Here is a 25,272-nt window from a genome sequence, read left to right on the forward strand (position 1 = left end):
GGCTCATGCATGGAACAGATTTTAACATCAAAATGGATTTACCATGGAAGTTCCAGTTACGTTCACAAATGACAGCCACAATTGCTGAAGCAAGTAGTTGTTTATAACAGCTGCTAACTACCAAAGCACTTGGGAGAATTAACAGACAGATGCAGCTCTGGAACAAGAATGTTGGATTTCAAATCAGCTGGCCCAACTTAAACAGAAATTCTACCTTGAATTTGAACTCAGCCACCCTCTTTGGATAATAATAGGTTTATAGTGCGTAAGTAATGCTTTGAGGCACATTGAAAACAAACACGGTGTGATAATATATTATTTAAGAAACTAAGTCAGCAATGAACAACGTTTGTTAAAACAGGCCAGTAACTGGAGTGAACAATGAACAGTTGATGAAACAGCAAGTTATGTCCTCAGCTTGCTGAAGAATTATTGAACATAATGCATGAAGCATTATAATCTGCTCCAGATGAGTTATGTGAAATCATTTTGATGCTGACTATAGCCAACGGTTAGAGAGAAAAACAAGTCAGCAATCGAAAAAGTTCAACACAGCTTCTTGAGTTAGGTTACTCAAGAAAGACAGAAATCTTTACATAGTGTTGAAACTAGAATACAAATGGAAAGTCTGGAAATTGTGTGCCAATTGGAAATTAGAAGAAAAACTCACAATAAAGTTGCAACAGTTGTGGAAATAAAGCACCAAGTTTAGACCAGTAGTTTATTTTACACAATAGTTAAGTTTATATACATATTGAAAAAAATTGGAACCCAAAGATGCACAAAGATTATCTTATATATCAGAAAAATACAACATACAAAAGGACAGGAGTTCAGTACTAAGTTTCAAGCTCACCGAGAAAGTATTGATCATTATGTCACATGTGCAAAAGTTCAAGTTTTATGAATACAGATCCCTTGCAATTCTTAATAGGGACAAAACCTGAAAGTAAAAATTTAAACATCCTCCTTTACCTTCTCCTGAATTCCACACCATTGTAAATGACAGCATAAAGCTAGCTTCAGTCATTCCAGGAAACCTGGAAAACAATTAAACCATTGGACTCAGCAAAGACTGTGGGTCCTGATAATGTCAGAGTTCCAACAAAGAACCAAGTACCTCAACTCCAGTAAATTTGATGATATCTGCAGCTACCCAACAATGAGAGATATTGCCAAGGTATATTACCAACAAAACAGAATAATTCTGATCTGGTCAATTATGATTTTGTCATCTAATCAATGAAGTGACAAATAAAATCCTAGATATTGCCACCATTAACACTTATTTACCACTAATTTTCTTACTGATTCTCAGCTCATGTTTCTCCTGAAACATTTGACTCCAGAACTCCAAAGCTTGATCCAGATACAAATAAATTATGACAATTGAATAGACAATAGTACATACCCTCAAAATCTAGACAGCATTCGACTGTTGACACCAAGGAGTCCTAGGAAGAGTGAGGTCAATAGAAGTAGAAGAGAAATACCTCCAATGATCAGGCACATTACTCACATAAAGGAAGATCTTATCTGCCAGTCAGATGCCATGACAGCCTAAGGCTATTACTGCACAGCAATGTCCTTGGTCCAACCATTTTCTACCATTGAGCTTTTTGTAATCCCAGGTCAGGAGTGTGGAATTCTTGCACAGCATTCAATATCATTCAAAAATAAAATTTCCTTCAATGGTGCCAAGTCCCCCAACATTAATATCCTGGGAGTCACCAGTGACAAAAGGCTGAATTAGAACAGCTCTTCAACAATTGACTAGAGCGGGGCTGAGATCGGGTACAGGATGATATGTTTAATCTCTTGACCTATCAAATCCCTTCCATCCATCGACAAAGTTTATCAACATTGTGATGCAATACTCAATCACCTGGGCAGGTTTAGGCCTAACATTCAGCAAATTTAATACCATCCAGAACAGTAGTTTACTGATAACACAATGATCTATGTAAAAGAATGAAAATGTCAGAAGCTTTTTTTTCTTCAATCCAATATGAAACAGAAATTCATTGAATATATCATAGAGTCATAGAGATGTACAACATGGAAACGGATCCTTTGGTCCAACTTGTCCATGTCAACCAGATATCCCAACCTCATCTAGTCCCATTTGCCAGCACTTGGCCCATGTCTCTCTTAACTCTTCCTATTCATGTGCCCATCCAAATGCCTTTTAAATATTGCAATTGTACCAGCCTCTGGCAGCTCATTCCATACATGCACCACCCTTTGGATGAAAAAGTTGCCCCTTAGGTCTCTTTTATATCTTTCCTCTTTCACCCTAAATCTATGCCTCTAATTCTGTACTTCACCACTCCAGAGAAAAAACCTTGTCTATTTACCCTACCCATGCCCCTCATGATTTTATAAACTTCTCTATGGTCACATCTTAGCCTCTGACGCTCCAGTGAAAACTACCCCAGCCTATTCAGCCTCTCCCTGTAGCTCATACCCTCCAAACCTGACAACATTCCTGTAAATAATTTCAGAATCTTCTCAAGTTTCACAACATCCTTCCCCATAGGCGGGAGACCAAAACTGCACAAAATATTTCAAAAGTGGCCTAACCAATGTCCTGTACAGCCATAACATGACCTCCCAACTCCAATACTCAATGCTCTGACTAATAAAGCAAAGTGTTCCAAATGCCTTCTTCACTACGCTGTCTACCTGCGACCCCACTTTTGAGGAACTATGAACCTGCACTCCAATATCTCTTTGTCCAGCAGCACTCCCCAGGACCTTACCATTAAATGTATAAGTCCTGCTAAGATTTGTCTTTCCAAAATGCAGCACCTCAGATTATACTATCAAGGAGGGAGAACAAAACCAAAGCAAATGATTTTATTTGAATAAACATTATGAAAAACAGGAAAGACATACTAAAAGTGAGGGTAATCACCCTTAAAACTCAATTCTAAGTAATTGTGGTTAAAGAAAGTGAAAGAGTAGCACTGTTAATCAAGGATAGCTTTGGTGCAATAGTCAGATATGACTTTGTTTCGGGAGATCACAATGTGCAATTGGTTTGGCTGAAGACAATAAGTAACAAGGGAAAGAAGTTGATACTGGGAAAGGTTTACAGGCTGATTAACAGCAATCACAAAGTAGGACTAAGTATACATGAAGAAATATTGGGTGCTTATGATAAGGTATAGCAATAATCATGGGTGCTTTTAATCGATATAAAATCTTAAAATCAGATTGGTAGTCATATCTTGGAAGAGGGGTTTATAAAGTATTTTTACATTAGTTTCCCAGAACAGCACGTTCTTAAACCAGGGAGAAAGCAGATTATACTAGTCTTGGCATTTGCAATGTGACAGGATGAATTCAAGGCTCAGGGTAAAGGCACCACATGGTATCAAATATAACCTGATTGAATTTTACACCCAGCTTGAAAAGAAGAATGGGTCAAAGACTAGTATTTTAAATTTTAAACAATAGTAATTACATGGGCACGAAAACAGAACTACCTGGAGCGAATGAGAAGATAAGCTAGTGAGATAGATCTATTGAGAAGCAGACATTTGAGGGGATCTTTAAAGATACTCAGAATTACTGTCAAAGAAAATTTTAAGTGACGAACCCATCATCTGTGGTTAATTAACAAAGAATGAACAAAGCATATAACAAAAGAATTAAAAAGCATATAAACATGCAAAGATACAGGGCAGATGAAATGATTAGAATGTAATTAACAGCAGAGAATGATGAAAAGATTAAATCAAATGAAAGAAATTAGTGTGCAAGGGGAAGTGAACTAGAAATATACAAGTGGATAGCAAGTGACTTTGCAGGCATTTTAAAAGGAAAAGAGTAAGTGAAGGAAATATCACTCTGCTAGAGTGTGCAAATTGGAGAGTTGAAAGACAAAAAAAGGAAATGAGATGAAATGAACAATATTTTATATTCTCAATAATAAAGACAAGTAAAATAAGTAAGTAATCGCTGTAAATCAGTGTGGTGGAAGAGAGAAAGGAACTTCAGAAAAAATAAAGTCACTTTGGAAGAGGTGCAGAGCAAATTGATGGAGTTGTGGGCTGACAAGTCCCTGACCCTGACAGACTTAATCTGAAGGTCTTAGAACAGGTGACGAATGAGCTAGATGTGTTAATGTTAATTTTCCACAATTTGCTACAGTCTGGAAATGTTCCATCAAACTGGAGAGTAGTAAAAATAACCCATCCATTCAAGGGAGGAAAGCAGAAAAAAGAAACTAAAGACCAATTGCCTTGACACCTGTTGTAGGGAAGGTGTTGGAGTCATCTTTAAAGTTAAAGCTGGGCACTTAGAAAAACTCAAGATAATCCTTAAAATATTAGCATGGTTTTGCAAAAGGGTAATTATGTTTAACCATTTTATTGGAGTGCTTTGATGAATAGGAAAGGTTTGGAAGGATATGGGCTGGGTGCTGGCAGGTGGGACTAGATTGGGTTGGGATATCTGGTTGGCACGGACGGGTTGGACCGAAGGGTCTGTTTCCATGCTGTACATCTCTATGACTCCATGACTCTATAAAACGAGAATCTGTAGACATACTTTACATTGTTTCTAGAAGGCATTTGTCAAAAGTTCCACACAAAAGGTTTCTTGCACAAACTAGCAGCTCATGGAGTATGAGACTAAATATTATCACGGGTAGAAGATAAGTCTGCTGCATAAGTACAGAAAATGCATAAATTGGTCATTTTCTGATTGGTAAAATGTAGCTAGTGAAGTATCATAGAATCTCCACAGTGTGGAAGCAAATCCACTTAGACCATCAAGTCCACACTGACCCTCCAAACAGCATCGCACCCAGGCCCACCTCCATACCCCATCCCCATAACCCTGCTTTTCCCTTGACTAATCCACCTAGCCAGCTCATCCATGCACCCTATCGGCAATTCAGCATGTCCAATCCACCTAACCTGCACAGAAGAATGTAAGAAATAGGAATAGGCAATTTGGCCCTGTTGACCCTGCTCCTCCATTCAATAAGATCATGCCTGATCTTTTCATGGACTCAGCTCCACTTACCCACCAGCTCCCATAACCCTTAATTCCCGGACAGTTCAAAAATCTATTTTTGCCTTAAAAAACATCGAATGGGCTTGCCCTCACTGGGCAGGTAATTTCACAGATTCACAACCCTTTGGGTGAAGAAGTTCCTCCTCAACTCAGTCCTAAATTTACTCCCCCTTACTTTAAGGTTAAGCCTGCTAATTCTTGTTTCCACTTGTGGGTGAAACGATCTCTCTGCTTCCATCTTATCCATTCCACTCATTCTTGTAAATTCCAATGATTACAGTCCCAGTCTACTCCGTTTCTCCTAAGCCAATTCCCAACTCCAGAATCAAACTAATGAACCTCCTCTACACCTCCTCCAGTGTCAGTACATCCTTTCTCAAGTAAGCAGACCAAAACTGTACATAGCATTCCAAGTTCAGAGTTTTGGGAGAATTGTAGCTCAGGTGCTCGTTGTTGTGGTTCTGTTCGCCGAGCTGGGAATTTGTGTTGCAAACGTTTCGTCCCCTGTCTAGGTGACATCCTCAATGCTTGGGAGCCTCCTGTGAAGCGCTTCTGTGATGTTTCCTCCGGCATTTAACACCAACTAGCCACGAAATGACATAGCCACACACGCAGATGACAAGCAACATGAATTCGACTGGGACAACACTACTATTATAGGACAAACCAAACAGATAACAGCCAGGGAATTCCTAGAGGCATAGAATCTGTGGATGAGTGCCATCAACAAACACATCGACCTGGACCCAATATACCAGCCACTGCAGCGGACAGCTGGAACTGACAACCGGAATCGGCAGAGACAAGCCACTATAAATGCCAGAGGAAACATCACAAAAGCGCTTCACAGGAGGCTCCCAAGCACTGAGGATGTCACCTACACAGGGGACAAAACATTTGCAACACAAATTCCCAGCTCGGCGAACAGAACCACAACAGTATTCCAAGTGCTGATTTGGAGATGCTGGTGTTGGACTGGGGTGTACAAAGTTAAAAATCACAACACCAGGTTATAGTCCAACAGGTTTAATTGGAAGCACTAGCTTTCAGAGCACTGCTCCTTCATCAGGTGATTATGGAGTACACAATTGTAACACACAGGCTTTATAGCAAAATTTCCTATAAATTCTGTGTCTTACAATTGTGTACTCCACAACCACCTGATGAAGGAGCAGGGCTCCGAAAGCTAGTGCTTCCAATTAAGCCTGTTGGACGATAACCTGGTGTTGTGCGATTTTTAACCTTATTCCAAGTGCAACCTCATTAGCACCCTATGCAGCTGCAGCATAACCTCCCTATTTTTAAATTCCATCCCTCTAGCAATGAAGGACAATATTCCATTTGCACATAGTTGGACTGTGGGAGGAAACTGGAACACCCAGAGGAAGCCCACGCAGATACAGGGAGAATGTGCAAACTCCACACAGACAGTTGCCTGAAGGTGGAACCAAACTCAGTCCCTGCTGTGAGGCAGCAGTGCTAACCACTGAGCCACCATGCCTCTACTGCAGGGATCTGTGCTGGATCTCAGTTTTTTAAAAAATCATTTATATTGATGACAGATGAGAGGAGCAAAGTCATGGCAGCTAAATTTGCAAAATGACAAAAATAAATTGGAAAATACGTTATGAAGAGGATATAAAGAGGATATAAAGTATTGAAATAGACAGGTTAAGTTGCAAAAATCAGACACAGAAGGCATGTGGAAAAATGTGAAATTGGTCACTGGCAAAAAGAATAAGAGTAGAATATTATTTAACAAGAGAACTGCAGACTTTGAAACTGCAAAGACATCACAAAAAGTGTGCAAATACAGCAAATAATTAACAAAGCAAATGAATGCTGTTATTATGAGAGGAATTGAACATTAAAGTAAGGGTGTCATGCTTCATTTATACAAGGTATGGTGTACAGTTTCGCACCTCCTTATTTAAGGTAGAGTACAAACACATTGGAGGCAGTTTACTATTCTGATATCGGAATGAGTCAGTTGTCTTAGGAGAATGGTGAGACAGACTGGACAAGACTAAGATTGAAGTGTATAAAGATCTTGAATGGTCTTGACAATGTGGCATATAAAGGATATTTCATCATGGGTCAATCTAGAACTCAAGGGCAAGAGGGAAAATTAAGGATCTCTGTTTTCAATCAGCAATGAGAATTTTTTCTCACAGATGGTATGAAGTTTGAACTCTCTGCCTCAGAAGGCAATGGAGGTGGAATCATCGAATTTTTTTAAGGCAGAAATAGATAGATTCCTTTGCCTAACAAGAATCTAAGGTTGAAAATGTGTTGCTGGAAAAGCGCAGCAGGTCAGGCAGCATCCAAGGAGCAGGAGAATCGACGTTTCGGGCATGAGCCCTTCTTCAGGAACGTCGACTCTCCTGCTTCTTGGATGCTGCCTAACCTGCTGCGCTTTTCCAGCAACACATTTTCAGCTCTGATCTCCAGCATCTGCAGTCCTCACTTTCTCCTCGAAGAATCTAAGGTTATCAGGTGTAGTTAGAAAGTGGGATTCAAAACAAATAACTAGGCCATGATTTTAATTAAAGGGCCTACTTCTGCCCTTAATTCTTAGCTTTGGTGCGAAAGAGTTAAATTTGTTCCAGGTAACATCTTTGTAAACAGATACCATCTTGAGATTCAACAACAAAATGGATACAGATTACCTTCTTAATCCAAGTTGCTACAATAACACTTTATATTTATATTGCACCTTTAATGTAATGTAATGAATGTTCCAAAGTCATATTCTCAAGGCAGATTTTAAAATATTCTTTTAAAGCCGACCCAATGGTTGAAAGTAATACATATTGATCACAAAATTGCCTCATCATACTGTCTGTGCACTACCACTAAATCCCATTTCTCTACAGTAATTACCATAGAATGATTATCATAAGATATTTGATACTAAATTTAAATTGCTATACCTGACAAACTTTAGATCCTCAATTTATACTTTAAACAACATTAAAAATATGTCATGGGGTGGGGGTGGGGTTCTCAGTTTAATGCAGCTCTAATCAGAGTCTTATGTCCTTCTATACAGAAGGCACCTATACTTTCCAATGCAAAAGCTTTTTTGAAAAAATTCTCTATCCAAGTACAGCACTGAGGTAGGGATAGGAACAGGGCCAAATTCACCAATGCTCTGGTTAAGAGGCTAATAGGACACTTGGCACTTATTTTAACCATAGAATCCCTACAGCGTGGAAACAGGCCCTCCAACCCAACAAGTCCACACCGATCCTCTGAAGAGTAACCCACTCCTACCCATTCCCCTAACCTATTACTCTACATTTACCCCTGACTAATGCACTTCACTTACACATCCCAAAACAATATGGGCAACTTAGCATGGTCAATTCACCTAACCTGCACATCTTTGGATTACGGGAGGAAACTGGAGCACCCGGAGGAAACCCGCACAGACACGAGGAGAATGTGCAAGCTCCACACAGACTGTCACCCGAGGCTGGAATCAAACCTGGGTCTCTGGCACCGAAAAGCAGCAGTGCTAACCACTGAGCCACCATACCGTGAGAAAAATATTAATGTGGACTAGTAGCAAACACAAAAGGTGTGTTTCTCCCAAAGTCAGAAAAAAAAGTTTAAAACGTGCACTGGTTGGCAAGTTACTGCAAGTCAATTACTTCATTGATATAATGTGTCACATATTCCTTATTCATAGAGATTAATTAAATTTGGCAAGGTTAAGCAACTTACGCAACCCTGATGAAAGATGTACTTTACAGACTCACTAGGTGATAAATATTATGAATTATTTTCTAATATTGCAAATGAGTGAAATAGCATTACCATCATTATGAATGCATCATATACTCATAAAATGCTTTGTTTATTCAGACCACATTTTAGAAATAAATTCAAACAATCATTAATTAAAATATACGTGCCTGTTAAGTAAGTTGTGAGATTAGATCTATTGGAAGTAATAAAAAAATGTTCTTCTGGAGATAACATGATGATATCAGATCATGGAAAGTAAGCCTCAGGAACTGTAAGCATGAATCAGCAACATTGATTAAGATGTGACTATGTTAAATCTTAACTACAGAAAACCAAAAGGTTCAGAGGTTCAATTCCCCAGCTAATGCCAGGTTAGCCAATGCAGCGATGGAGGATCCTGCTTCTATGGATGTGAGCCAAGAAAAATCTGGCGTTGTCCCCACATCTGACTGTTAGCTAGTATATACGATTGAGCAATGATTAAATTGGGCTTCTGGATAGACTGTTGACATATACAATCTAATTACATATGCAAAAACTAAAAATTGTGGAGATAAAGAGGTACACAGCAACTTGTGATTCAGGGATTATACGCTACCAACATAATAATTCTACACATAACTTTGTTTCAGTAACTAATTCATTGATGTAAGGTGTTTTGTGATCAAGTGAACTTTACAGTGTTTGTTTTAATACAGTCCTGCAACAGGCAACATCCTTCTTAAGTAATTATTATAAGTACTACTAGAACTGCCTGATTGGATAGATAGTTTTATTTAATTCTAAATTTATGTCTAAAATAATCAATCTGAAAACAGCTTGCCTCCAAAAATTTTAAATTGCTTAGTTATAGTGATGGGATATTTGATGATTCATTTTTACAAGTAACAACAAATATTTGAGTGTAATAAGGAGATGCCAAGTTGACAAAAATTACTCAGCCAAAATGGAAAAATACCTCTCTCAATATGTTCGTTCAGGGATCAATTTAATTGATATCAACATTACTGAGTTAACATGCTCTATATAGATGTAGATCCCAGTCCCTGTTTACAATCCATGATGTTTGCACATGAAAGTAACAACCAGGTTGAAGAAATAGCAAGAATCTCAGTTCATAATCTTGGTTCAAGCTGTACCACTGCTACTATCACTGAAGACTGTCAGAACAGAAACATAAATTACTTAATACTCCAGTTCATAGTTTGATTATTATTTTAACCAGACAACAAGAGGCTCAGTTTATCAAAAGTTCTGCAGGTTATCCATCAGAAGGAAAAAACTGATTAAAAAATGAACAGCTGATAAATAGATCTGAAAGTCAAAATATTGCATATGAGCACTCCAGATCTATAGCAACAATTTCCTTCCATACATCCTTAATGAAATCAGAATGAGGTACAGATCGGCCAAGATCAAATTAGTGATAGAGTAGTCTCAAAGGTCTGAATGGCCTGAAAAGCTCATTTCAGTTACTTTAAATCAGAGATACTATATGACAAATACTTGAAAAATGTGGAAAAGAGTTGTACCTTCAAAGAGTTACAAGACAAAAATTGAAAGACCTACCTTTTTTTGATACCACACTATAGCATCTGTCACTTTAGACGCCATTTATTCCTCTCAATCATACAATGGACATGTTAGGCTGAAAGGAGAGAGAAGAAGAGATCAGCACCGCTTGCAAGTTACTACAGTAATGATAAAAACAAGTCTGCTGGTGCTGTGCTTATGTTACACCCAACCTCATTATTAATTTAGTAAGACGTCTTGTAGTGACTTGTTACCATAACAACTGAAAGTTGCCAGGCTAGAAGTGTACGGTCTACATATTTCTACACACTATAGACATTCCACCCATCAGTTGTCTCTTGGAATTGATCTAGTCATCTTATTATTTATTACACAATCTTATACAGAATAGTATTTTGGTTAGCAATTTGTGACATTCCCTTTATTGCAATAAGGACATTCCCTTGTCTCAAATGAGAGTGTTTCAAACACTCCATCAGGGAAATCATAATATTTTAAAAAATCAAGTGCAGGGTGCACACAAAATTGTTATACGTGCAATGTTTCTAAGCATACAGTAATTTGCCAAGTCAAATATAAAACAAGTTACAAAAAAGATGCAGCTGCAAAGATTGGTATGCCCACATTACACTTCAAGAATCCCAGGATCCTCCTCCACCCATCAGGTAAGATAATTTTCTAAAAATTACGAATACTGCAGCTTTTGTGGAAGCACTTTTGATTTTGTGAACTTTCAAATCTAAGAATATTTCTCAAAAATGTATTCAACTTCAAATTAGTAAACTATATTACCTAAGAATTTGCTCATCTTTCCAACAATCTCCGCAAAATAATCAAATAAAGACGCTACACCCCAACTATAAAATAAATTAATTAATTTCTTGCTATCATATAATATATTTTCATACAGCACACCTCATAGCATTTCTGTCATGCCTGAATGTTAAATGTAATGCTAGAAAAACATTTCAAAACTAACATTTATTTACATATCACCTCACAGTCATAGAGATGTACAGCACAGAAACAGACCTTTCAGTCCAACTCGTCCATGTTAACTAGATATCCCAACCTAATCTCGTCCCATTTGCCAGCACAAGGCCCATATACCTCCAAACCCTTCCTATTCATATATCCAACCAGATGTCTTTTAAATGTTACAATTTTACCCACCTCCACCACTTCCTCTGCCAGCTCATTCCATACATGCACTACCCTCTATGTGAAAAAGTTGTCACTTAGGTCTCTTTTATATCTTTCCCCTCTCAGCCTGAACCTTTGCCCTCTAGTTCTGGACTCCCCCATTCCAGGGAAAAGACACTGTCTATTTACCCTATCCATGCCCTTCACGATTTTATACACCTCTATAAAAGGTCACCCCTTTGCCTCAGACGCTCCAAGGAAAACAGCCCTAGCCTATTCAACCTCTCCTTAGACCTCAAATCCTCCAACCCTGACAACATCCTTGTAAATCTTTTCTGAACCCTTTGAAGTTTCACAACATCCTTTCAATAGTGGCCTAACCAATGCCCTGTACTGCTGCAACATGTCCTCCCAACTCTATACTCAGTACTCTGACCAATAAAGGAAAGCATACCCAAAACACCTTCTTCACTATCCTATTGACCAGTGACTCTACTTTCAAGGAGCTATGAACCTGCACTCCAAGGTCTCTTTGTTCAGCTACTATCCCTCGGACCTTATCATTAACTGTATAAGTCTTGCTAAGATTTGCTTTCCCAAAATGCAACACCTCGTATTTATCTAAATTAAACTCCAACTGCCACTCCTCAGCCCACTGGCCCATCTGATCAAGATCCTGTTGTAATCTGAGGTAACCTTCTTCACTGTCCACTACACCTCCAATTTTGGTGTCATCTGCAAAGTTACTAACTATACCTCGTATGTTCACATCCAAGTCATTTATATATTAACGAAAAATAGTGGACCCAGCACTGATCCTTGTGGCACTCCAGTGGTGACAGGCCTCCAGTCTGAAAAGCAACCCTCCACCACCACCCTCTGTCTTCTACCTTCGAGCCAGTTCTATATCCAAATGGCTAGTTCTCCCTGTATTCCATGAGATCTAACCTTGCTAACCGGTCTCCCATGGGGAATCTTATCGAACACCTTGCTGAAGTTCATATAGATCACATCCACCACTCTGCCCTCATCATTCCTCTGTTATTTCTTCAAAAAACTCCAATCATGTTTGTGGGACAATTTCTCACTCACAGAGCCATGTTGACTATCCCTAATCAGTCCTTGCCTTTCCAAATACATATAAATCCTGTCCCTCAGGATTCCCTCCAACAACTTGCCCACCACCGATGTCAGACTCACTGGTCTATAGTTCCCTGGCTTGTCCTTACCACCTTTCTTAAATAGTGGTACCACGTTATCAAGATGAAGAGTGAGGTAGTTGATTCAGAGACTATGGTGCCCAATCTTAATAAAGGAAACTATGAAAATATGAGGCATGAGTTGGCCTTGATAGGTTGAGGAGAGTTACTTAAAGTGATGACAGCGTTTGGCAATGGTAAACATTCAAGGAACACAGGAATGAACTGCAACAACTGTTTATTCCTATCTGGCACAAAAGCAAAAATGCGCAAGAGGGCCAATCCATGGCTTACAAAAGGAAATTAGAAATACTGAACAACCTCAGTTATCTGAACGTCAATTATCTGAATTTCGGGTTATCCATTATCCGAACAAAATACTGCCCACCCGTCTCATTCAGATAATGGAGGTTATTCTGTAGTATTAGATCTTAGGAAGAAGCATAGAGATTGGCCAAGAAAAATAATAGGTCTAAGGATTGGGAGCAGTTTAGAATTCAGCAATGAAGAAGCAAGGGAAGATAGTGGGGAAATTTCTCAAATTCATTATCAAGGACTTTATAGCAGAGCATTTAGAAAGCAGTGGCAGGATCAGACAGAGTCAGTATGGATTTATGAAGGGGAAGTTATGCTTGACAAATCTGTTGGAATTCCACGAAGATGTAACTAGTAGAGTTGACAAGGGGAGCCAGTCAATGTGGTACATTTGGACTTTCAGGAATTGTTTGACAAAGTCCCGCATAAGAGATTATTGGGCAAGATTAAAATGCATTGGATTGGGGTAAGTCGATACCAAGTTGGCTTGGAGGATGAACTGTAACGAGGATGCAGATATCCTTCAGCATGATCTGGACAGGTTGGGGAGTGGGCACATCAATGGCAGATGGCGTATAATTTGGATAAACGTGAGGTTACTCACTTTGGAAGCAAAAGCAAGGAGGCAGATTACGACCTGAATGGGCTGTAAATTGGGAGGGGGACCTGGTGTCCTTGTGCACCAGTTGCTGAAGGTAAACATGTGGGTGCAGCAAGCAGTAAAGAAGGAAAATGGTACGTCGGCCTTCATTGTGAGAGGTTTCCAGTACAGGGGCAAGATGTGCTGCTGCACTTATACAGGGCCTTGGTGAGGCCACATCAGGAATATCATGTACAGTTTAGGTCTCCTTTTCTAAGGAAGGATGCTCTTGCTCTCAAGGCAGTGCAGCGAAGGTTTACCAGGCTGATTCCGGGAATGGCGGGGCTGACCTCTGAGGAGAGATTGGCGAGGTTATTTTCGCTGGGAGTGCAGATGAATGGGGGATGCTGTTGGAATCTCATAGATCCTTATAAAATCTAACAGGGCTAGCTAGGGTATATGCAGGGAGGGTGTTCCCGACTGTGGATGCATCCAGAACCAGGGGTCACAGTCTGCGGATTCAGGGTAGACCATTTAGAACAGAGATGAGGAGACATTTCTTCACCCAAAGAGTGGTGAGCCTGTGAAATTCATTATATAGGAAGTAGTAGTTGATGCCAAAACATTGAATGTATTTAAGAGGCAGCCAGATATAGCACTTGGGGCAAATGGGATCAAAGGTTATGAGGAGAAAGCAGGATTATGGTTTTGGAACAATCAGCCATGATTGTGACTAATTGCAGAGCAGGCTTGAAGGGTCGAATGGCCTCCTCCTATCTTCTAAGTGTCTCTTTATCACCTCCAAAAGTTATATCCTCAAAAGAACTGTCACAAATTTGGCAAATATGATTTCCATTTCACAAAATCATGCTGATGTTTGATTGTGTTAAGATTTTCTAAATACTCTGCTGTTTCTTCCTTAATAATGAATTAAGGAAAGTTAAGCCAACTGGCCGATTTTTGACTCTTATGCTTTTTGAATATTATATTGGCAGCTTTTCAATCTTCTATATTGATGTTTGGAAGATTTACTTTCTCTGTAACTACTTCCTTTTCATCTCCTAGAAAGAGAACCTTCAGATCCAGGAAATTTATCATCCATTAGCCTCTCTAGTTTCCCTAGTATTCTTTCTACTGATAGTTATAATATTTACTTTCCCAGACCCAACCACACACACCCTATCCCTGTAATCCTACATTTTCCCTGGCCAATCCACCTAACCTACACACCTTTATACTGCAGGAGGAAATTGGAGCACATAATAGAAACCCATGCAGACACTGACTTATTGACTTATTTTTTGCCCTATGTAACAGGTACTGTTAGGAGGTCTATAGATTACTCCCACCAACGTCTTCTTTTCACTGTTAATTTTTATCTCCACTAATATGGATTCTCTATCATCTGATCCCAGATCAATTGTTGCTCTTGTCATTTCATTAAGAACGAAGTGAACCCACACCCTATTGTTCCTGCCTCTCCTTTTGAAAGCCATCATACCCTTGAATATTAAGCTCCCAGCTTTGATCTCCTTGTAACCATGCCACCGTAATGAATGTAAGATCATATCCAGTAACATCTATTTGTGCCGGGCATTCACATTACATTTGCTTTTTTAACCACACTTCCTTTTTGATCCTTGTTAGGCTTGTACACTCACATTTTAATTCAAGGGATGATTTGGAGATGCCAGTGTTTGACTGGGGTGTACAAAGTTAAAAATCACACAACACCAGGTTATAGTCCAACAGGTTTAATTGGAAGCACTAGCTTTTGGAGCGCCGCTCCTTCATCAGGTAGTTGTGGAGGACACAATTATAAGACAGAGAATTTATAGCAAAAGTTTACAGTGTGATGTAACTGAAATTATACATTGAAAATTATCTTAATTGTCTGTTGAGTCTTCCATCTGTTCGAATACATGATAGTTTCACTTCTTTCATATGTAAATCACAAAAAATTTTTTTTTTTTAAAGTTACATTCTCAGGTTAACTGTAACAATTGGTATTAGCCAGATAACGTTGAAAGTGTTAGCCCCGTGTTCTCCGTTTGTGCCATAATGTTTAAACTGGTTCTAATCTAAAAAGTGAGTTAACAAAGTCTTACATGAATTCATGCAGTTTTTGAGCAAAGTACAATGTAACTCAGCAAGTACAAATTCACCCCACAAACATATATGTATGTATGCGTGCGTGCGTGTGTATCTGGGGTGGGGTGTTGTGTGTGAGAGAGAGTGTATATGTGTGCAGACTCTCAGTCTGAGAGGGGGTGCATGTGAGAGTGTAGGAGTGTGTGTCTGTAGGGGTGAGAGAGAGAGAAAGAAAGGGAGAAAGAAAGGGAGAAAGAAAGGGAGAAAGAAAGGGAGAAAGAAAGGGAGAAAGAAAGGGAGAAAGAAAGGGAGAAAGAAAGGGAGAAAGAAAGGGAGAAAGAAAGGGAGAAAGAAAGGGAGAAAGAAAGGGAGAAAGAAAGGGAGAAAGAAAGGGAGAAAGAAAGGGAGAAAGAAAGGGAGAAAAGAGAGAAAGAGAGAAAAAGAAAGAGAGAAAGAAAGAAAGAGAGAAAGAGAGAAAGAGAGAAAGAGAGAAAGAGAGAAAGAAAGAAAGAGAGAAAGAAAGAAAGAGAGAAAGAAAGAAAGAAAGAGAGAAAGAGAGAGAGAAAGAGAGAAAGAAAGAGAGAGAGAAAGAGAGAAAGAGAGAAAGAGAGAAAGAAAGAGAGAAAGAAAGAGAGAGAGAAAGAGAGAAAGAGAGAAAGAGAGAAAGAGAGAAAGAGAGAAAGAGAGAAAGAGAGAAAGAAAGAAAGAGAGAGAGAAAGAGAGAAAGAAAGAAAGAGAGAAAGAAAGAAAGAGAGAAAGAAAGAAAGAAAGAGAGAAAGAAAGAAAGAAAGAGAGGAAGAAAGAGAGAAAGAGAGAGAGAGAGAAAGAAAGAGAGAAAGAAAGAAAGAAAGAAAGAAAAGAGTGTGTGTGTGTATGTATGGGTCTGGGGTGGGGGGTTGAGAGTATATATATGTGTGAGTGTACAGAGTGGTCTAAGTCTGTGAAAGGATGCATGTGAGAGTGTGAGTGTGTCTGTAGGGGTGTGTGTATGGGAGTGTGTGTGTGCATGGAGGAGTGCCTGCGTGTGCGTATAGTGCAATGGTGGTCACCTGTAGTGTGACATGAACCCAAGTTGAAGCCCTCCCTATGGGAATGGAACTTAGCTATCAGCCTCTGCTCAGCCACTTTTCGCTGCTGCCTGTCCCGAAGTCCGCCTTGGAGGATGGTCACCCAAAGGTCCGAGGTCGAATGTCCTGGACCGCTGAAGTGTTCCCCAACTGGGAGGGAACACTCCTGTCTGTTGATTGTCGTGTGGTGCCTATTCATCCGTTGCCGTAGCCTTTGCTCGGTTTCCCCAATGTACCATGCCTCAGGGCATCCTTACCTGCAACGTATAAGATAGACAACGGCGGCTGAGTCACATGTACCTGCCACATACATGGTGGGAGGCGGCCCTAAGTGTAATGGTGGTATCCATGTCCACAATCTGATAGTCTTGCAGTGCCTACCGTGACAGGGTGTTATGGAGTTGACCTGAAAGCCGGGCAGTTTGGTATAAACAATGATCTGTTTGAGTTTGGCCGTTGTTTAAAGGCAAGCAGTGGAGGTGTGGGGGAGGTCTTGGCGAGGTGCTCATCCTCATTGATAAAGACACTCACACACACCCCTACAGACACACACACTCCCACACTCACATGCATCCCCTCACAGATTTAGGCACTCTACACTCACATACACACTCTCTCTCACACACACACACACACACACACACAACACCCCACCCCAGACAGAACGACACAGACACATGCGCACATATACATTTGTGGGGTGAACTTGTACTTGCTGAGTTACATTGTACTTTGCTCAAAAACTGCATGATTTCATGTAAGACTTTATTAACTCACTTTTTAGATTAGAATCAGTCTAAACATTATGGCACAGACAGAGAACACAGGGGGCTAACACCTTCAACATTATCTGGCTAACACCAATTGTTACAGTTAGCCTGAGAATGTAACTTTTAAACAAAAAAGTTTTTTGTGATTTACTTATGAAAGAAGTGAAACTATCATGGTATTCGAATAGATGAAAGACTCAACAAACAATCAAGGTATTTTTCAATGTATAATTTCAGTTACATCACACTGTAAACTTTTGCTATAAATTCTGGATCTTACAATTGGGTCCTCCACAACTACCTGATGAAGGAGTGGCGCTCTGAAAGCTAGTGCTTTCCAATTAAACCTGTTGGACTATAACCTGGTGTTGTGTATTTTTAATTCAAGGAAGACCAACTCTGGTCCCCAACTTAAATAAGGTCAATTAAAGAAGTATGAGAAGAGTTGTCTAAAGCAACCTTGGAAATAGACTAAGGGGAAAGATCAGTGGATGAGTTCTAACAGACATTTAAACAAATGTTTCATAATGCCTCAATGGTGAGAGAGGTCGATGGGAGTCAACCTGAGCAGTGGTGAGAGCAGGAATGGCAGTCCAATGGCAGCTGGTTGTTAAGGTGGTGATAGCTGTCAGCCCAGGCTGGCAATGGGGGATGAGGTCAAGCCATGTGAGGAGTGCAAATCCAGCATGGCGAGGAGTTTATAGACATGGTGTTGAACTGTTATCTGTGTTTCTTTGTTTTGCTACTTTTTAGTAAGAAGGTCTGTAATGCTTAACTTCTTAAATTTTGGTTTTTTTTCCTTTGTACCAAGATTCTGTACCTAGGTGCCTTTGTATCTAAGATGGCACCATAAGTGGCAACTTGTAAACTTCTCAATGTACTCACTCATGTGTAAATGTGATAATAAACCTAAAATGTAAAAATTGTCTTCATTCCAATCAAAAAGGACTCTGAAAATGATAGACCACCTATGGTTAACAAAGATGGTCAGGGAAGGTATCCAATCAAAAAACTAAGGCATACAAAATGGCAATAACTAGTAGGCTGGAGGACTAGGAATTTTTTAGGAACCAGTTGGCCAGAGTTTATTGCCTACCCTAGTTGCCCTTGAGAAGGTGGTGGAACTGTGTAGTCCATGTGCTGTAGGTAGATCCACAATGCCCTTAGGGATGGAACTCCAAGGTCTTGACGCACGGACAGTGAAGGAAATGACAATATATTTCCAGGTCAGGATGGTACGTGGCATGGAAGGGAATGTAAAGGCGAACATGGTGTTCCCATGTACCTGCTGCCTGTGTTTTTCTGGGCAGAAGTGGTTGTGGGTCTGATAGGTGCTGAATAAGGATCTTGGTTAATTTTTGAAGAGCATCCTGTCTTTTGCAATACCTAGGTCAATGCTAAGTGGTCTAAATGGTTTCCTTCCTTTGAGACTTTGTAGTGATCAATACAACAGAGTGCTAGACTATTTCAGAATCAACCACATTGCTGTGGAAATGGAGTCATCCATAGACCTAATCCGGAGTGAGGATGAAGCCAGGAAGGTCCAAATCGATGTCCAACAGATAAACAGTCTCACTACTCCTGATTCGGAGCGTCACTGCTCCCAATTGCCCAGAGCTGTTGTGCAATGGGTACCCCGATTCTCAATGGCTAAAGTTTGGGCTACACCAGGCTCCTTGCGACGTCTTGTATTTCCACGTTGGGGGATGCTCCTCTCCTTCTCCTTTTCCCCCTGTAATGCTGTGTGTATAACTATGGGAAGACGACGACTGAGTCAGCTACTATTAGCACCTTTTTAACCTGCCCACCAATCTCCCTATTTTCCCACAATTCTTTGACACTCACATAATCCTCCTCAGTCACTTTTCATTATGTCCTTCTGTTGGATGCTCTTCCTCCTGTTGAGTATCAGGTCCTCCATGATCTCCTTCTCAGTTTTGCTGAGTGAGTCAACTTCTCCCAAAATCATCCTCACTCCAAAATGTGTAAAATAATGTGGGATTACCAATAGGAAAAATATAACAAAGTTCTATTTCTCATTTTTGAAGTCAGTTTTAGGGCAAGAGGTAGAAGGTTTAGAGGGGAATCTAAGAGAAATATTTTCACCTAAAGTGTGTCGGGGATCTGAAACTCTTTAATAAGAGGGTGTAGAGACATAAATTATCAGCATATCCACTTGTGATTTACAAGGCTATTGACCACGAGTTGAAAGTAGACTTAAACTGAATGGCTACCTGTCAGATAGCACATACATAATTAGGAAAATGTGTCCTCTGTACTGCAAAGTACTACAATTGTGCATGTAGCATCTTCCACTTCTATAAACAACTGGACTTGGTTTCTAAAAAAAAAGTTAAAAGGTCCAGCAATTAACCTCTTTTCAATTAAAAGCAGTGCATCAACATTACTATTATTCAGAGAGCCACTCAGAAAGTTATATGTTTACTCAAACATTATTCACTGATACAGAATTATTTAGCCTGTTATTTGCTGAGCAGCCAATAAGCTGACTGTATACTTCAAATGAGCACACAAAGCAAATTGCTTTCATCTTTCCACATAGTAAATAGTTGACTCACAAACAGAGTTGGCAATTTACACACAGACTATCACATAAACAAAGGTTTTCTAATTGACTTTGAAATGAGGGGCTGAATTTTCATAGCCCCCACAAAAGGAAAGAACAGAGACAAGAGCAGGAGGCTGAAAATAAATCAGCATCAGGCTATATTACAAGGCACTCAGCCTGGTAGTGACAATAATTACCAGGGCAGATGGAGGACAGGACAGGAATCCCACTCTCTCGCCAGTTGAGATCCATTAAACTAAAAACAAGCACCAATAGATTGTCAAAAGGGGAAGTTGTAATACTGAAATGGACACAGATTTCCAAGTTATCCGACCTTAAAACATAGGAGAAGTAGCCTATTCAGCCCTTCAAGTCTTCTCCACCAATGAGATCATAGCTGATCTGATAATCCTCAATTCTGCTTTCCTTCCTTTTCCCTAAAACCCTCAATTCCCTTTCTGATTTAAAAGGTATATCTACCTCAGTCTTGAAATGCATATTGACCCACCACTGTCGTAAACAATTCAACGGATTCAGTACTGAGAAGAAATTCTCTCTCATCTCTGGCTAAAATATGTGCCCACTTATTCTGAGATTATGCTCTCTGATCCCACATTCTCCACAAGGGGAAACAACCTACCTGCATCTACCTGTCAAGTCCCTTAAGGTGTGGAGGTACCAGTGTCAGACTTGGGTGGACAAGGACAGAAGACACATGACACCAGGTTATAGTCCAACAGGTTTTTGAAATCACAAGACAAAAGAGCAGTACTCCTTCATCAGGTGAAGAAGAGGTACATAGGCACAGAATTTGTAGCAGAGAGATCAAAAGATCATATGAATGGTGTGCGCGGAGTGTTGACAGGCTGAATAGCAAGTGAAGGGAAGACCTATAATCCAATTAATTGAGGCAGAGAGTTAATTACAAAAAAATTAAATTAAAGTGGTGCTGGAGGCAAACCAAATGGCTAGAATAACATGATAGGTATTAGAGTAGCATGCTGAGGGTCTAACCAAAGTAACAAGTAATCCAAAACTGTACAAACTAATTAAGCTAGAGAGATCGTAACAAGTTATCAAGGTGATGGTGTCGAAACAGGACAATAAGGAAGATTTTACAGATACAAAACAGTTTGGTGGGGTTACATGCAGTGCAACATGAACCCAAGATCACGGGTATGGAACTTAGTCATCAGTTTCTGTTCGGCAATTTCTGCGTTACGTATCTCGAAGGCACCTTGGAGGACACTTACCTGGAGATCAGAGGCCGAATGTCCTTGACCACTGAAATGTTCCCTGAATGGGAGGGAACATTCCAGCCTGGCAATTGTTGTGTGGGGGTCCATTCATTTGTTCTCATAGCATCTGCATGGTCTCGCCAATATACCCATACCTCAGGGCATCCTTACCTGTAGCATGAGGTAAACTATACTGGCACAGTCACATTAGTATCTGCTGCTATGTACGTGGTGGGTGGTGTTTCCACATGCGATGATAGATACTATGTCGATGATCTGACATGTCTTGCAGAGATTGCTGTGGCAGGGATGTGGTGTTGTGGTCGATGTTGTCCCTAAGATTGGGTAGTTCGCTGCAAACAATGGTTGGTACAAGGTTTGGCAGTTGTTTGAAGGCGTGAGGTGGAGGAGTAGGGATGATCTTCGCAAGATGTTCATTGTCATTGATGGCATGTTGAAGGCGGTGGAGAACATGGTATAGTTTCTCTGCTTCAGGGCAGTACTGGGTGACAAAGCCTACTCTATTGGTCATGCTCTGCGTCTATCTTCTAAGGAGTTGGTGCATTTTATTGCTGTGGTATGTTGCTTAAGGATATTGTGTACTTCAATAATGTTGCTTCTATTCTTCCAAATTCCAATGTGTATAGACTCAATCTACTCATCCTTTCCACCATACTTGGCATTAGCTAGTGAATCTTCTCTGGACTGACTCCAATGCTAGAATATCTTCCTTTTAATGAAGTGCACAAAACTGTCCAGTGTTCCAGCTGTGGTCTCATTGGTGCATTGTATAGTTTTAGCAAAACTCCCTATCTGATACTCCATTCCCTTTGACATAAAAGCTAACATTTCATTTGCCTTCCCTATTATCTGCTAAATTCGGATAGAATACATTCACTTTTCTCAAAATCATTAGTTTCTGAACTGTGGAGGAGGTGATGCACAGTTGGGGGAAACTTATGCGTGCCCAAAGACATCAGCCCAGCTCCATAAAGGAGGTCAGTGGTGCAAAAGGTACTTGGCACTCATTACAGGAGATATTTTCAGAAGGCATTTGACAAGGTACCAAATACTAGGAAATAAAAGCTCATGATTTGGGGGGGATAGGAAGATCGCTGGCTACTAGGAAGCACAGAGTTGGAATAACTGGATCTTTTTCAGGTTGACAAGTGTCTTTATAATTTTCATAAATAAACTTGGACCAACATATGATAGTAAAATTTGTTGATGACAAAAAGATAAATAAGCAGGAAAGTTGTGAAGAGGATATACAGAATAATAGGATAATAGGTTAATTGAGTGGGCAAAGATCTGGCAAATTGAACATGGTGATAAAGCATGAAATAGTCTATTTTGGCAGCAAGAAAAAAAAAAGCAGATTGTATAAATGGTTGCAGAGCTCAGATGTAGAGAGATCTGGGTGACCCATGGCATGTGCTGCAGAAGATTACCATGCAAATACAACAAGTAATCAGGAAAGGTGCATGTATGGAATGAGCTGCCAGAGGAAGTGGTGGAGGTGGGTACAATTACAACATGTAAAAAGGCATCTGGATGGGTACATGAGTAGAAAAGGTTTAGAGGGACAAGGATGAAATGTTGGCAAATGGAACTAGGTCAGAATGGAATGTCTGGTTGGTGGAAACCAGTTGGACCGAAGAGTCTGTTTCCACACTTATGAGTTCATGATATGTTTCATTGCAAGGAACATTCAGTGCAAGGGTAGGGAAGTTAAACTTCAGTTATATAGGGCATTGGTGAGGTCTCTGGAGTACCACATAGACTGCTGGTCACCAAACCTACCGAAGGATGTTAATGAACTGGAAGCAGTTCAGAGAAGGTTATTTTAAAAACAAGACTAATGCCTAGAATGAACTGACTGCCTTAAGAGAACATAGACAGACATCTGTAACCTCTGGAGTTTAGAAGAGTGAGTCAGAGGTGACTTAACTGAAACATAAAAGATCCTGAGAGGCCTTGACTGGGTGGATGTGGAAAGGATGTTTCTTCTTATGGGTGAATATAAAATGAAGGTTTATAGCATAAAAATTGAGACCACACACTGAAGGCAGAGAGAAGAGCCTTTGGAATTCTCTTCCTCAAAAGGCATTAGATGCAGAAACTTGAAAGTTTTTGAGGCATAACTAGACAGATTCTTGATCACAAAAGGAGATGAAAGATTATTGGGGGTATGCAGGAATGCAGAGTTGAGGTTAAAATCAGAACAGCCATGGTCTAATTAAATGGTAGAGCAAGCTTGATGGGCTCCATGGTCAACTCTTGTTCCTTGCCTGTATGTTTGTATGCAAGTTCTCTTGACACAGGATAGGTGGCAGAAGAGTGTATTCAGCAAATGGGCATCAGAGTTGTCGCACCTCTGTATGACAAAGACAGAAGAGTAGGGGCAAGGCTACCAATTACAACAGAACAGCTACCAATCTAAATGGAAACTGCAGCTGGCATTGAGGTCACAATGGTTAGATTTCATGCCCAGAGCAAAGAAGGCAAAACCTTTCTGAGGTGTAGTAGGGAAGAGAAGCAGGAATGGAACCAAAGCCATACCCTAAACACAATATCTACTGCCAAATACAATGGTGTCCGGAGTGGATCAAGATCCAGTGCTGCAGGTGGTTGCAACTCCCCAGGCAAAGTGGTCACTGGAAATCTTTGGCCTCATCATTGAGGACCATATACTGTGAAGCACTGGACTCCATGCCCTCCCAGTATTCATCCAAACTCGCTCTGGCCTTGCAATTCTTTGTTTTTGGTTCCTTCCAAAGATAAGCTATTGATCTTAGCAGCATTTCACAAATGATGCATGCCACTATATCTCACAAGTCAATAATGTTCTCTTTGCCAGAGCTGGACAACACATTTATTTGATGTCAGACAGCCTTGAAAAGGTCAGTGGGTATTGGGTTCCACCTCTGGTGCTGAATTTCCCCAGGTCAAGGCCATCATGTGGCCATTAAAATACCCAGTAAATGGCCAATGGCATCAGCACAGTAGGTATGTGTTCAGATTTGTTGGAGCTGTCCGCTCCAGGTCAGCTGCATAATTTTGTGTACTTTTTGTCTTTTTTCCTTTTCTTCTTCATCCTCAAGGCCAGAGCGCTGTCAGCAGGGCACTGGCTGCAGGGTCAGCAGTGTGGATCAGGACTCCTGGCAGCAGTGGTGGCACGCCCAGAGCCTGGACCCCTTGTGGCGGTAGGCCCGGAAAGAGGGTGTGGACTCCTCGCAGCGGTAGGCACAGAGCGTGGACTCTTGCCGGCAGCAGTGCTTTGTGACCCTGCAATTACATGGGATAAATGTGGATTTCAACAGCTTCCTCATTTCCCCACACCCGACATTATCCCAGTCCCAAGCCTCCAACTTGGCACTGCCTTCCAGACCCGTCCATCACTGCCCCCTCTGACCTATCACCTTCATCCACTTATCGCTTTCCTAGCTATCTCTCCCCAACTCCACTCCCCTTTCATTTATCTCTCAGCTCCGATCCACAAACCTCATTCCTAATGAAGGGCTTATGCCCAAATCGTCAATTCTCCTGCTCCTTGGATGCTGCCTGATCTGCTGTGCTTTTCCAGCACCTCACTCTTGACTCTGATCTCTAGCATCTGCAGTCCTCACTTTGTCCCAATGGAATACTCAGTGTGGATATGAGAAGGACATATTTAAAAGGCCTCGGTAGCAGATAGGATGAGGCTGAGGAAATTTTAAGTTACATTGTGAAGCTAAAAGTAAGTGTTCTTTGTGAAAAAGAAGTCATGGGGTCAGAAGCTTCATTTAGGATCAAACAGCAAGACCAGGTTGGGAAAAGTACCTTTCAAACTTAAACACTAGACATATCACAGAGGCAGCAAAAATGATCAAGAGTACCGGTGGGGAGTTGGAGGTGAGTTCAGTCAATGTAAATATAGAATTGTTGAGCCAATTTGAGCGTCTTCAACAGTGTTACTTAATACGTTACGTACTAGCCAACCACAG

The 25,272-nt window shown here is 40.4% G+C and overlaps 1 protein-coding gene across 1 annotated transcript in view; it reads right to left on the reverse strand.

Moving 5' to 3' along the window:
- The window catches only part of LOC140466879 (protein PHTF2-like), a 108,173-nt gene that overhangs the window by 61,220 nt on the left and 21,681 nt on the right, over positions 1-25,272 (reverse strand). Inside the window, exon 2 of the mRNA XM_072562650.1 lies at positions 10,351-10,429. Within this exon, the coding sequence (XP_072418751.1) occupies positions 10,351-10,395 (45 nt within the window). The 5' untranslated portion in view covers positions 10,396-10,429. The remainder of the gene's footprint in view (positions 1-10,350; positions 10,430-25,272) is intronic.

The sequence above is a fragment of the Chiloscyllium punctatum genome, chromosome 44 (assembly GCF_047496795.1).
Source record: "Chiloscyllium punctatum isolate Juve2018m chromosome 44, sChiPun1.3, whole genome shotgun sequence".
In the NCBI taxonomy this organism is placed as follows: Eukaryota; Metazoa; Chordata; class Chondrichthyes; order Orectolobiformes; family Hemiscylliidae; genus Chiloscyllium; species Chiloscyllium punctatum.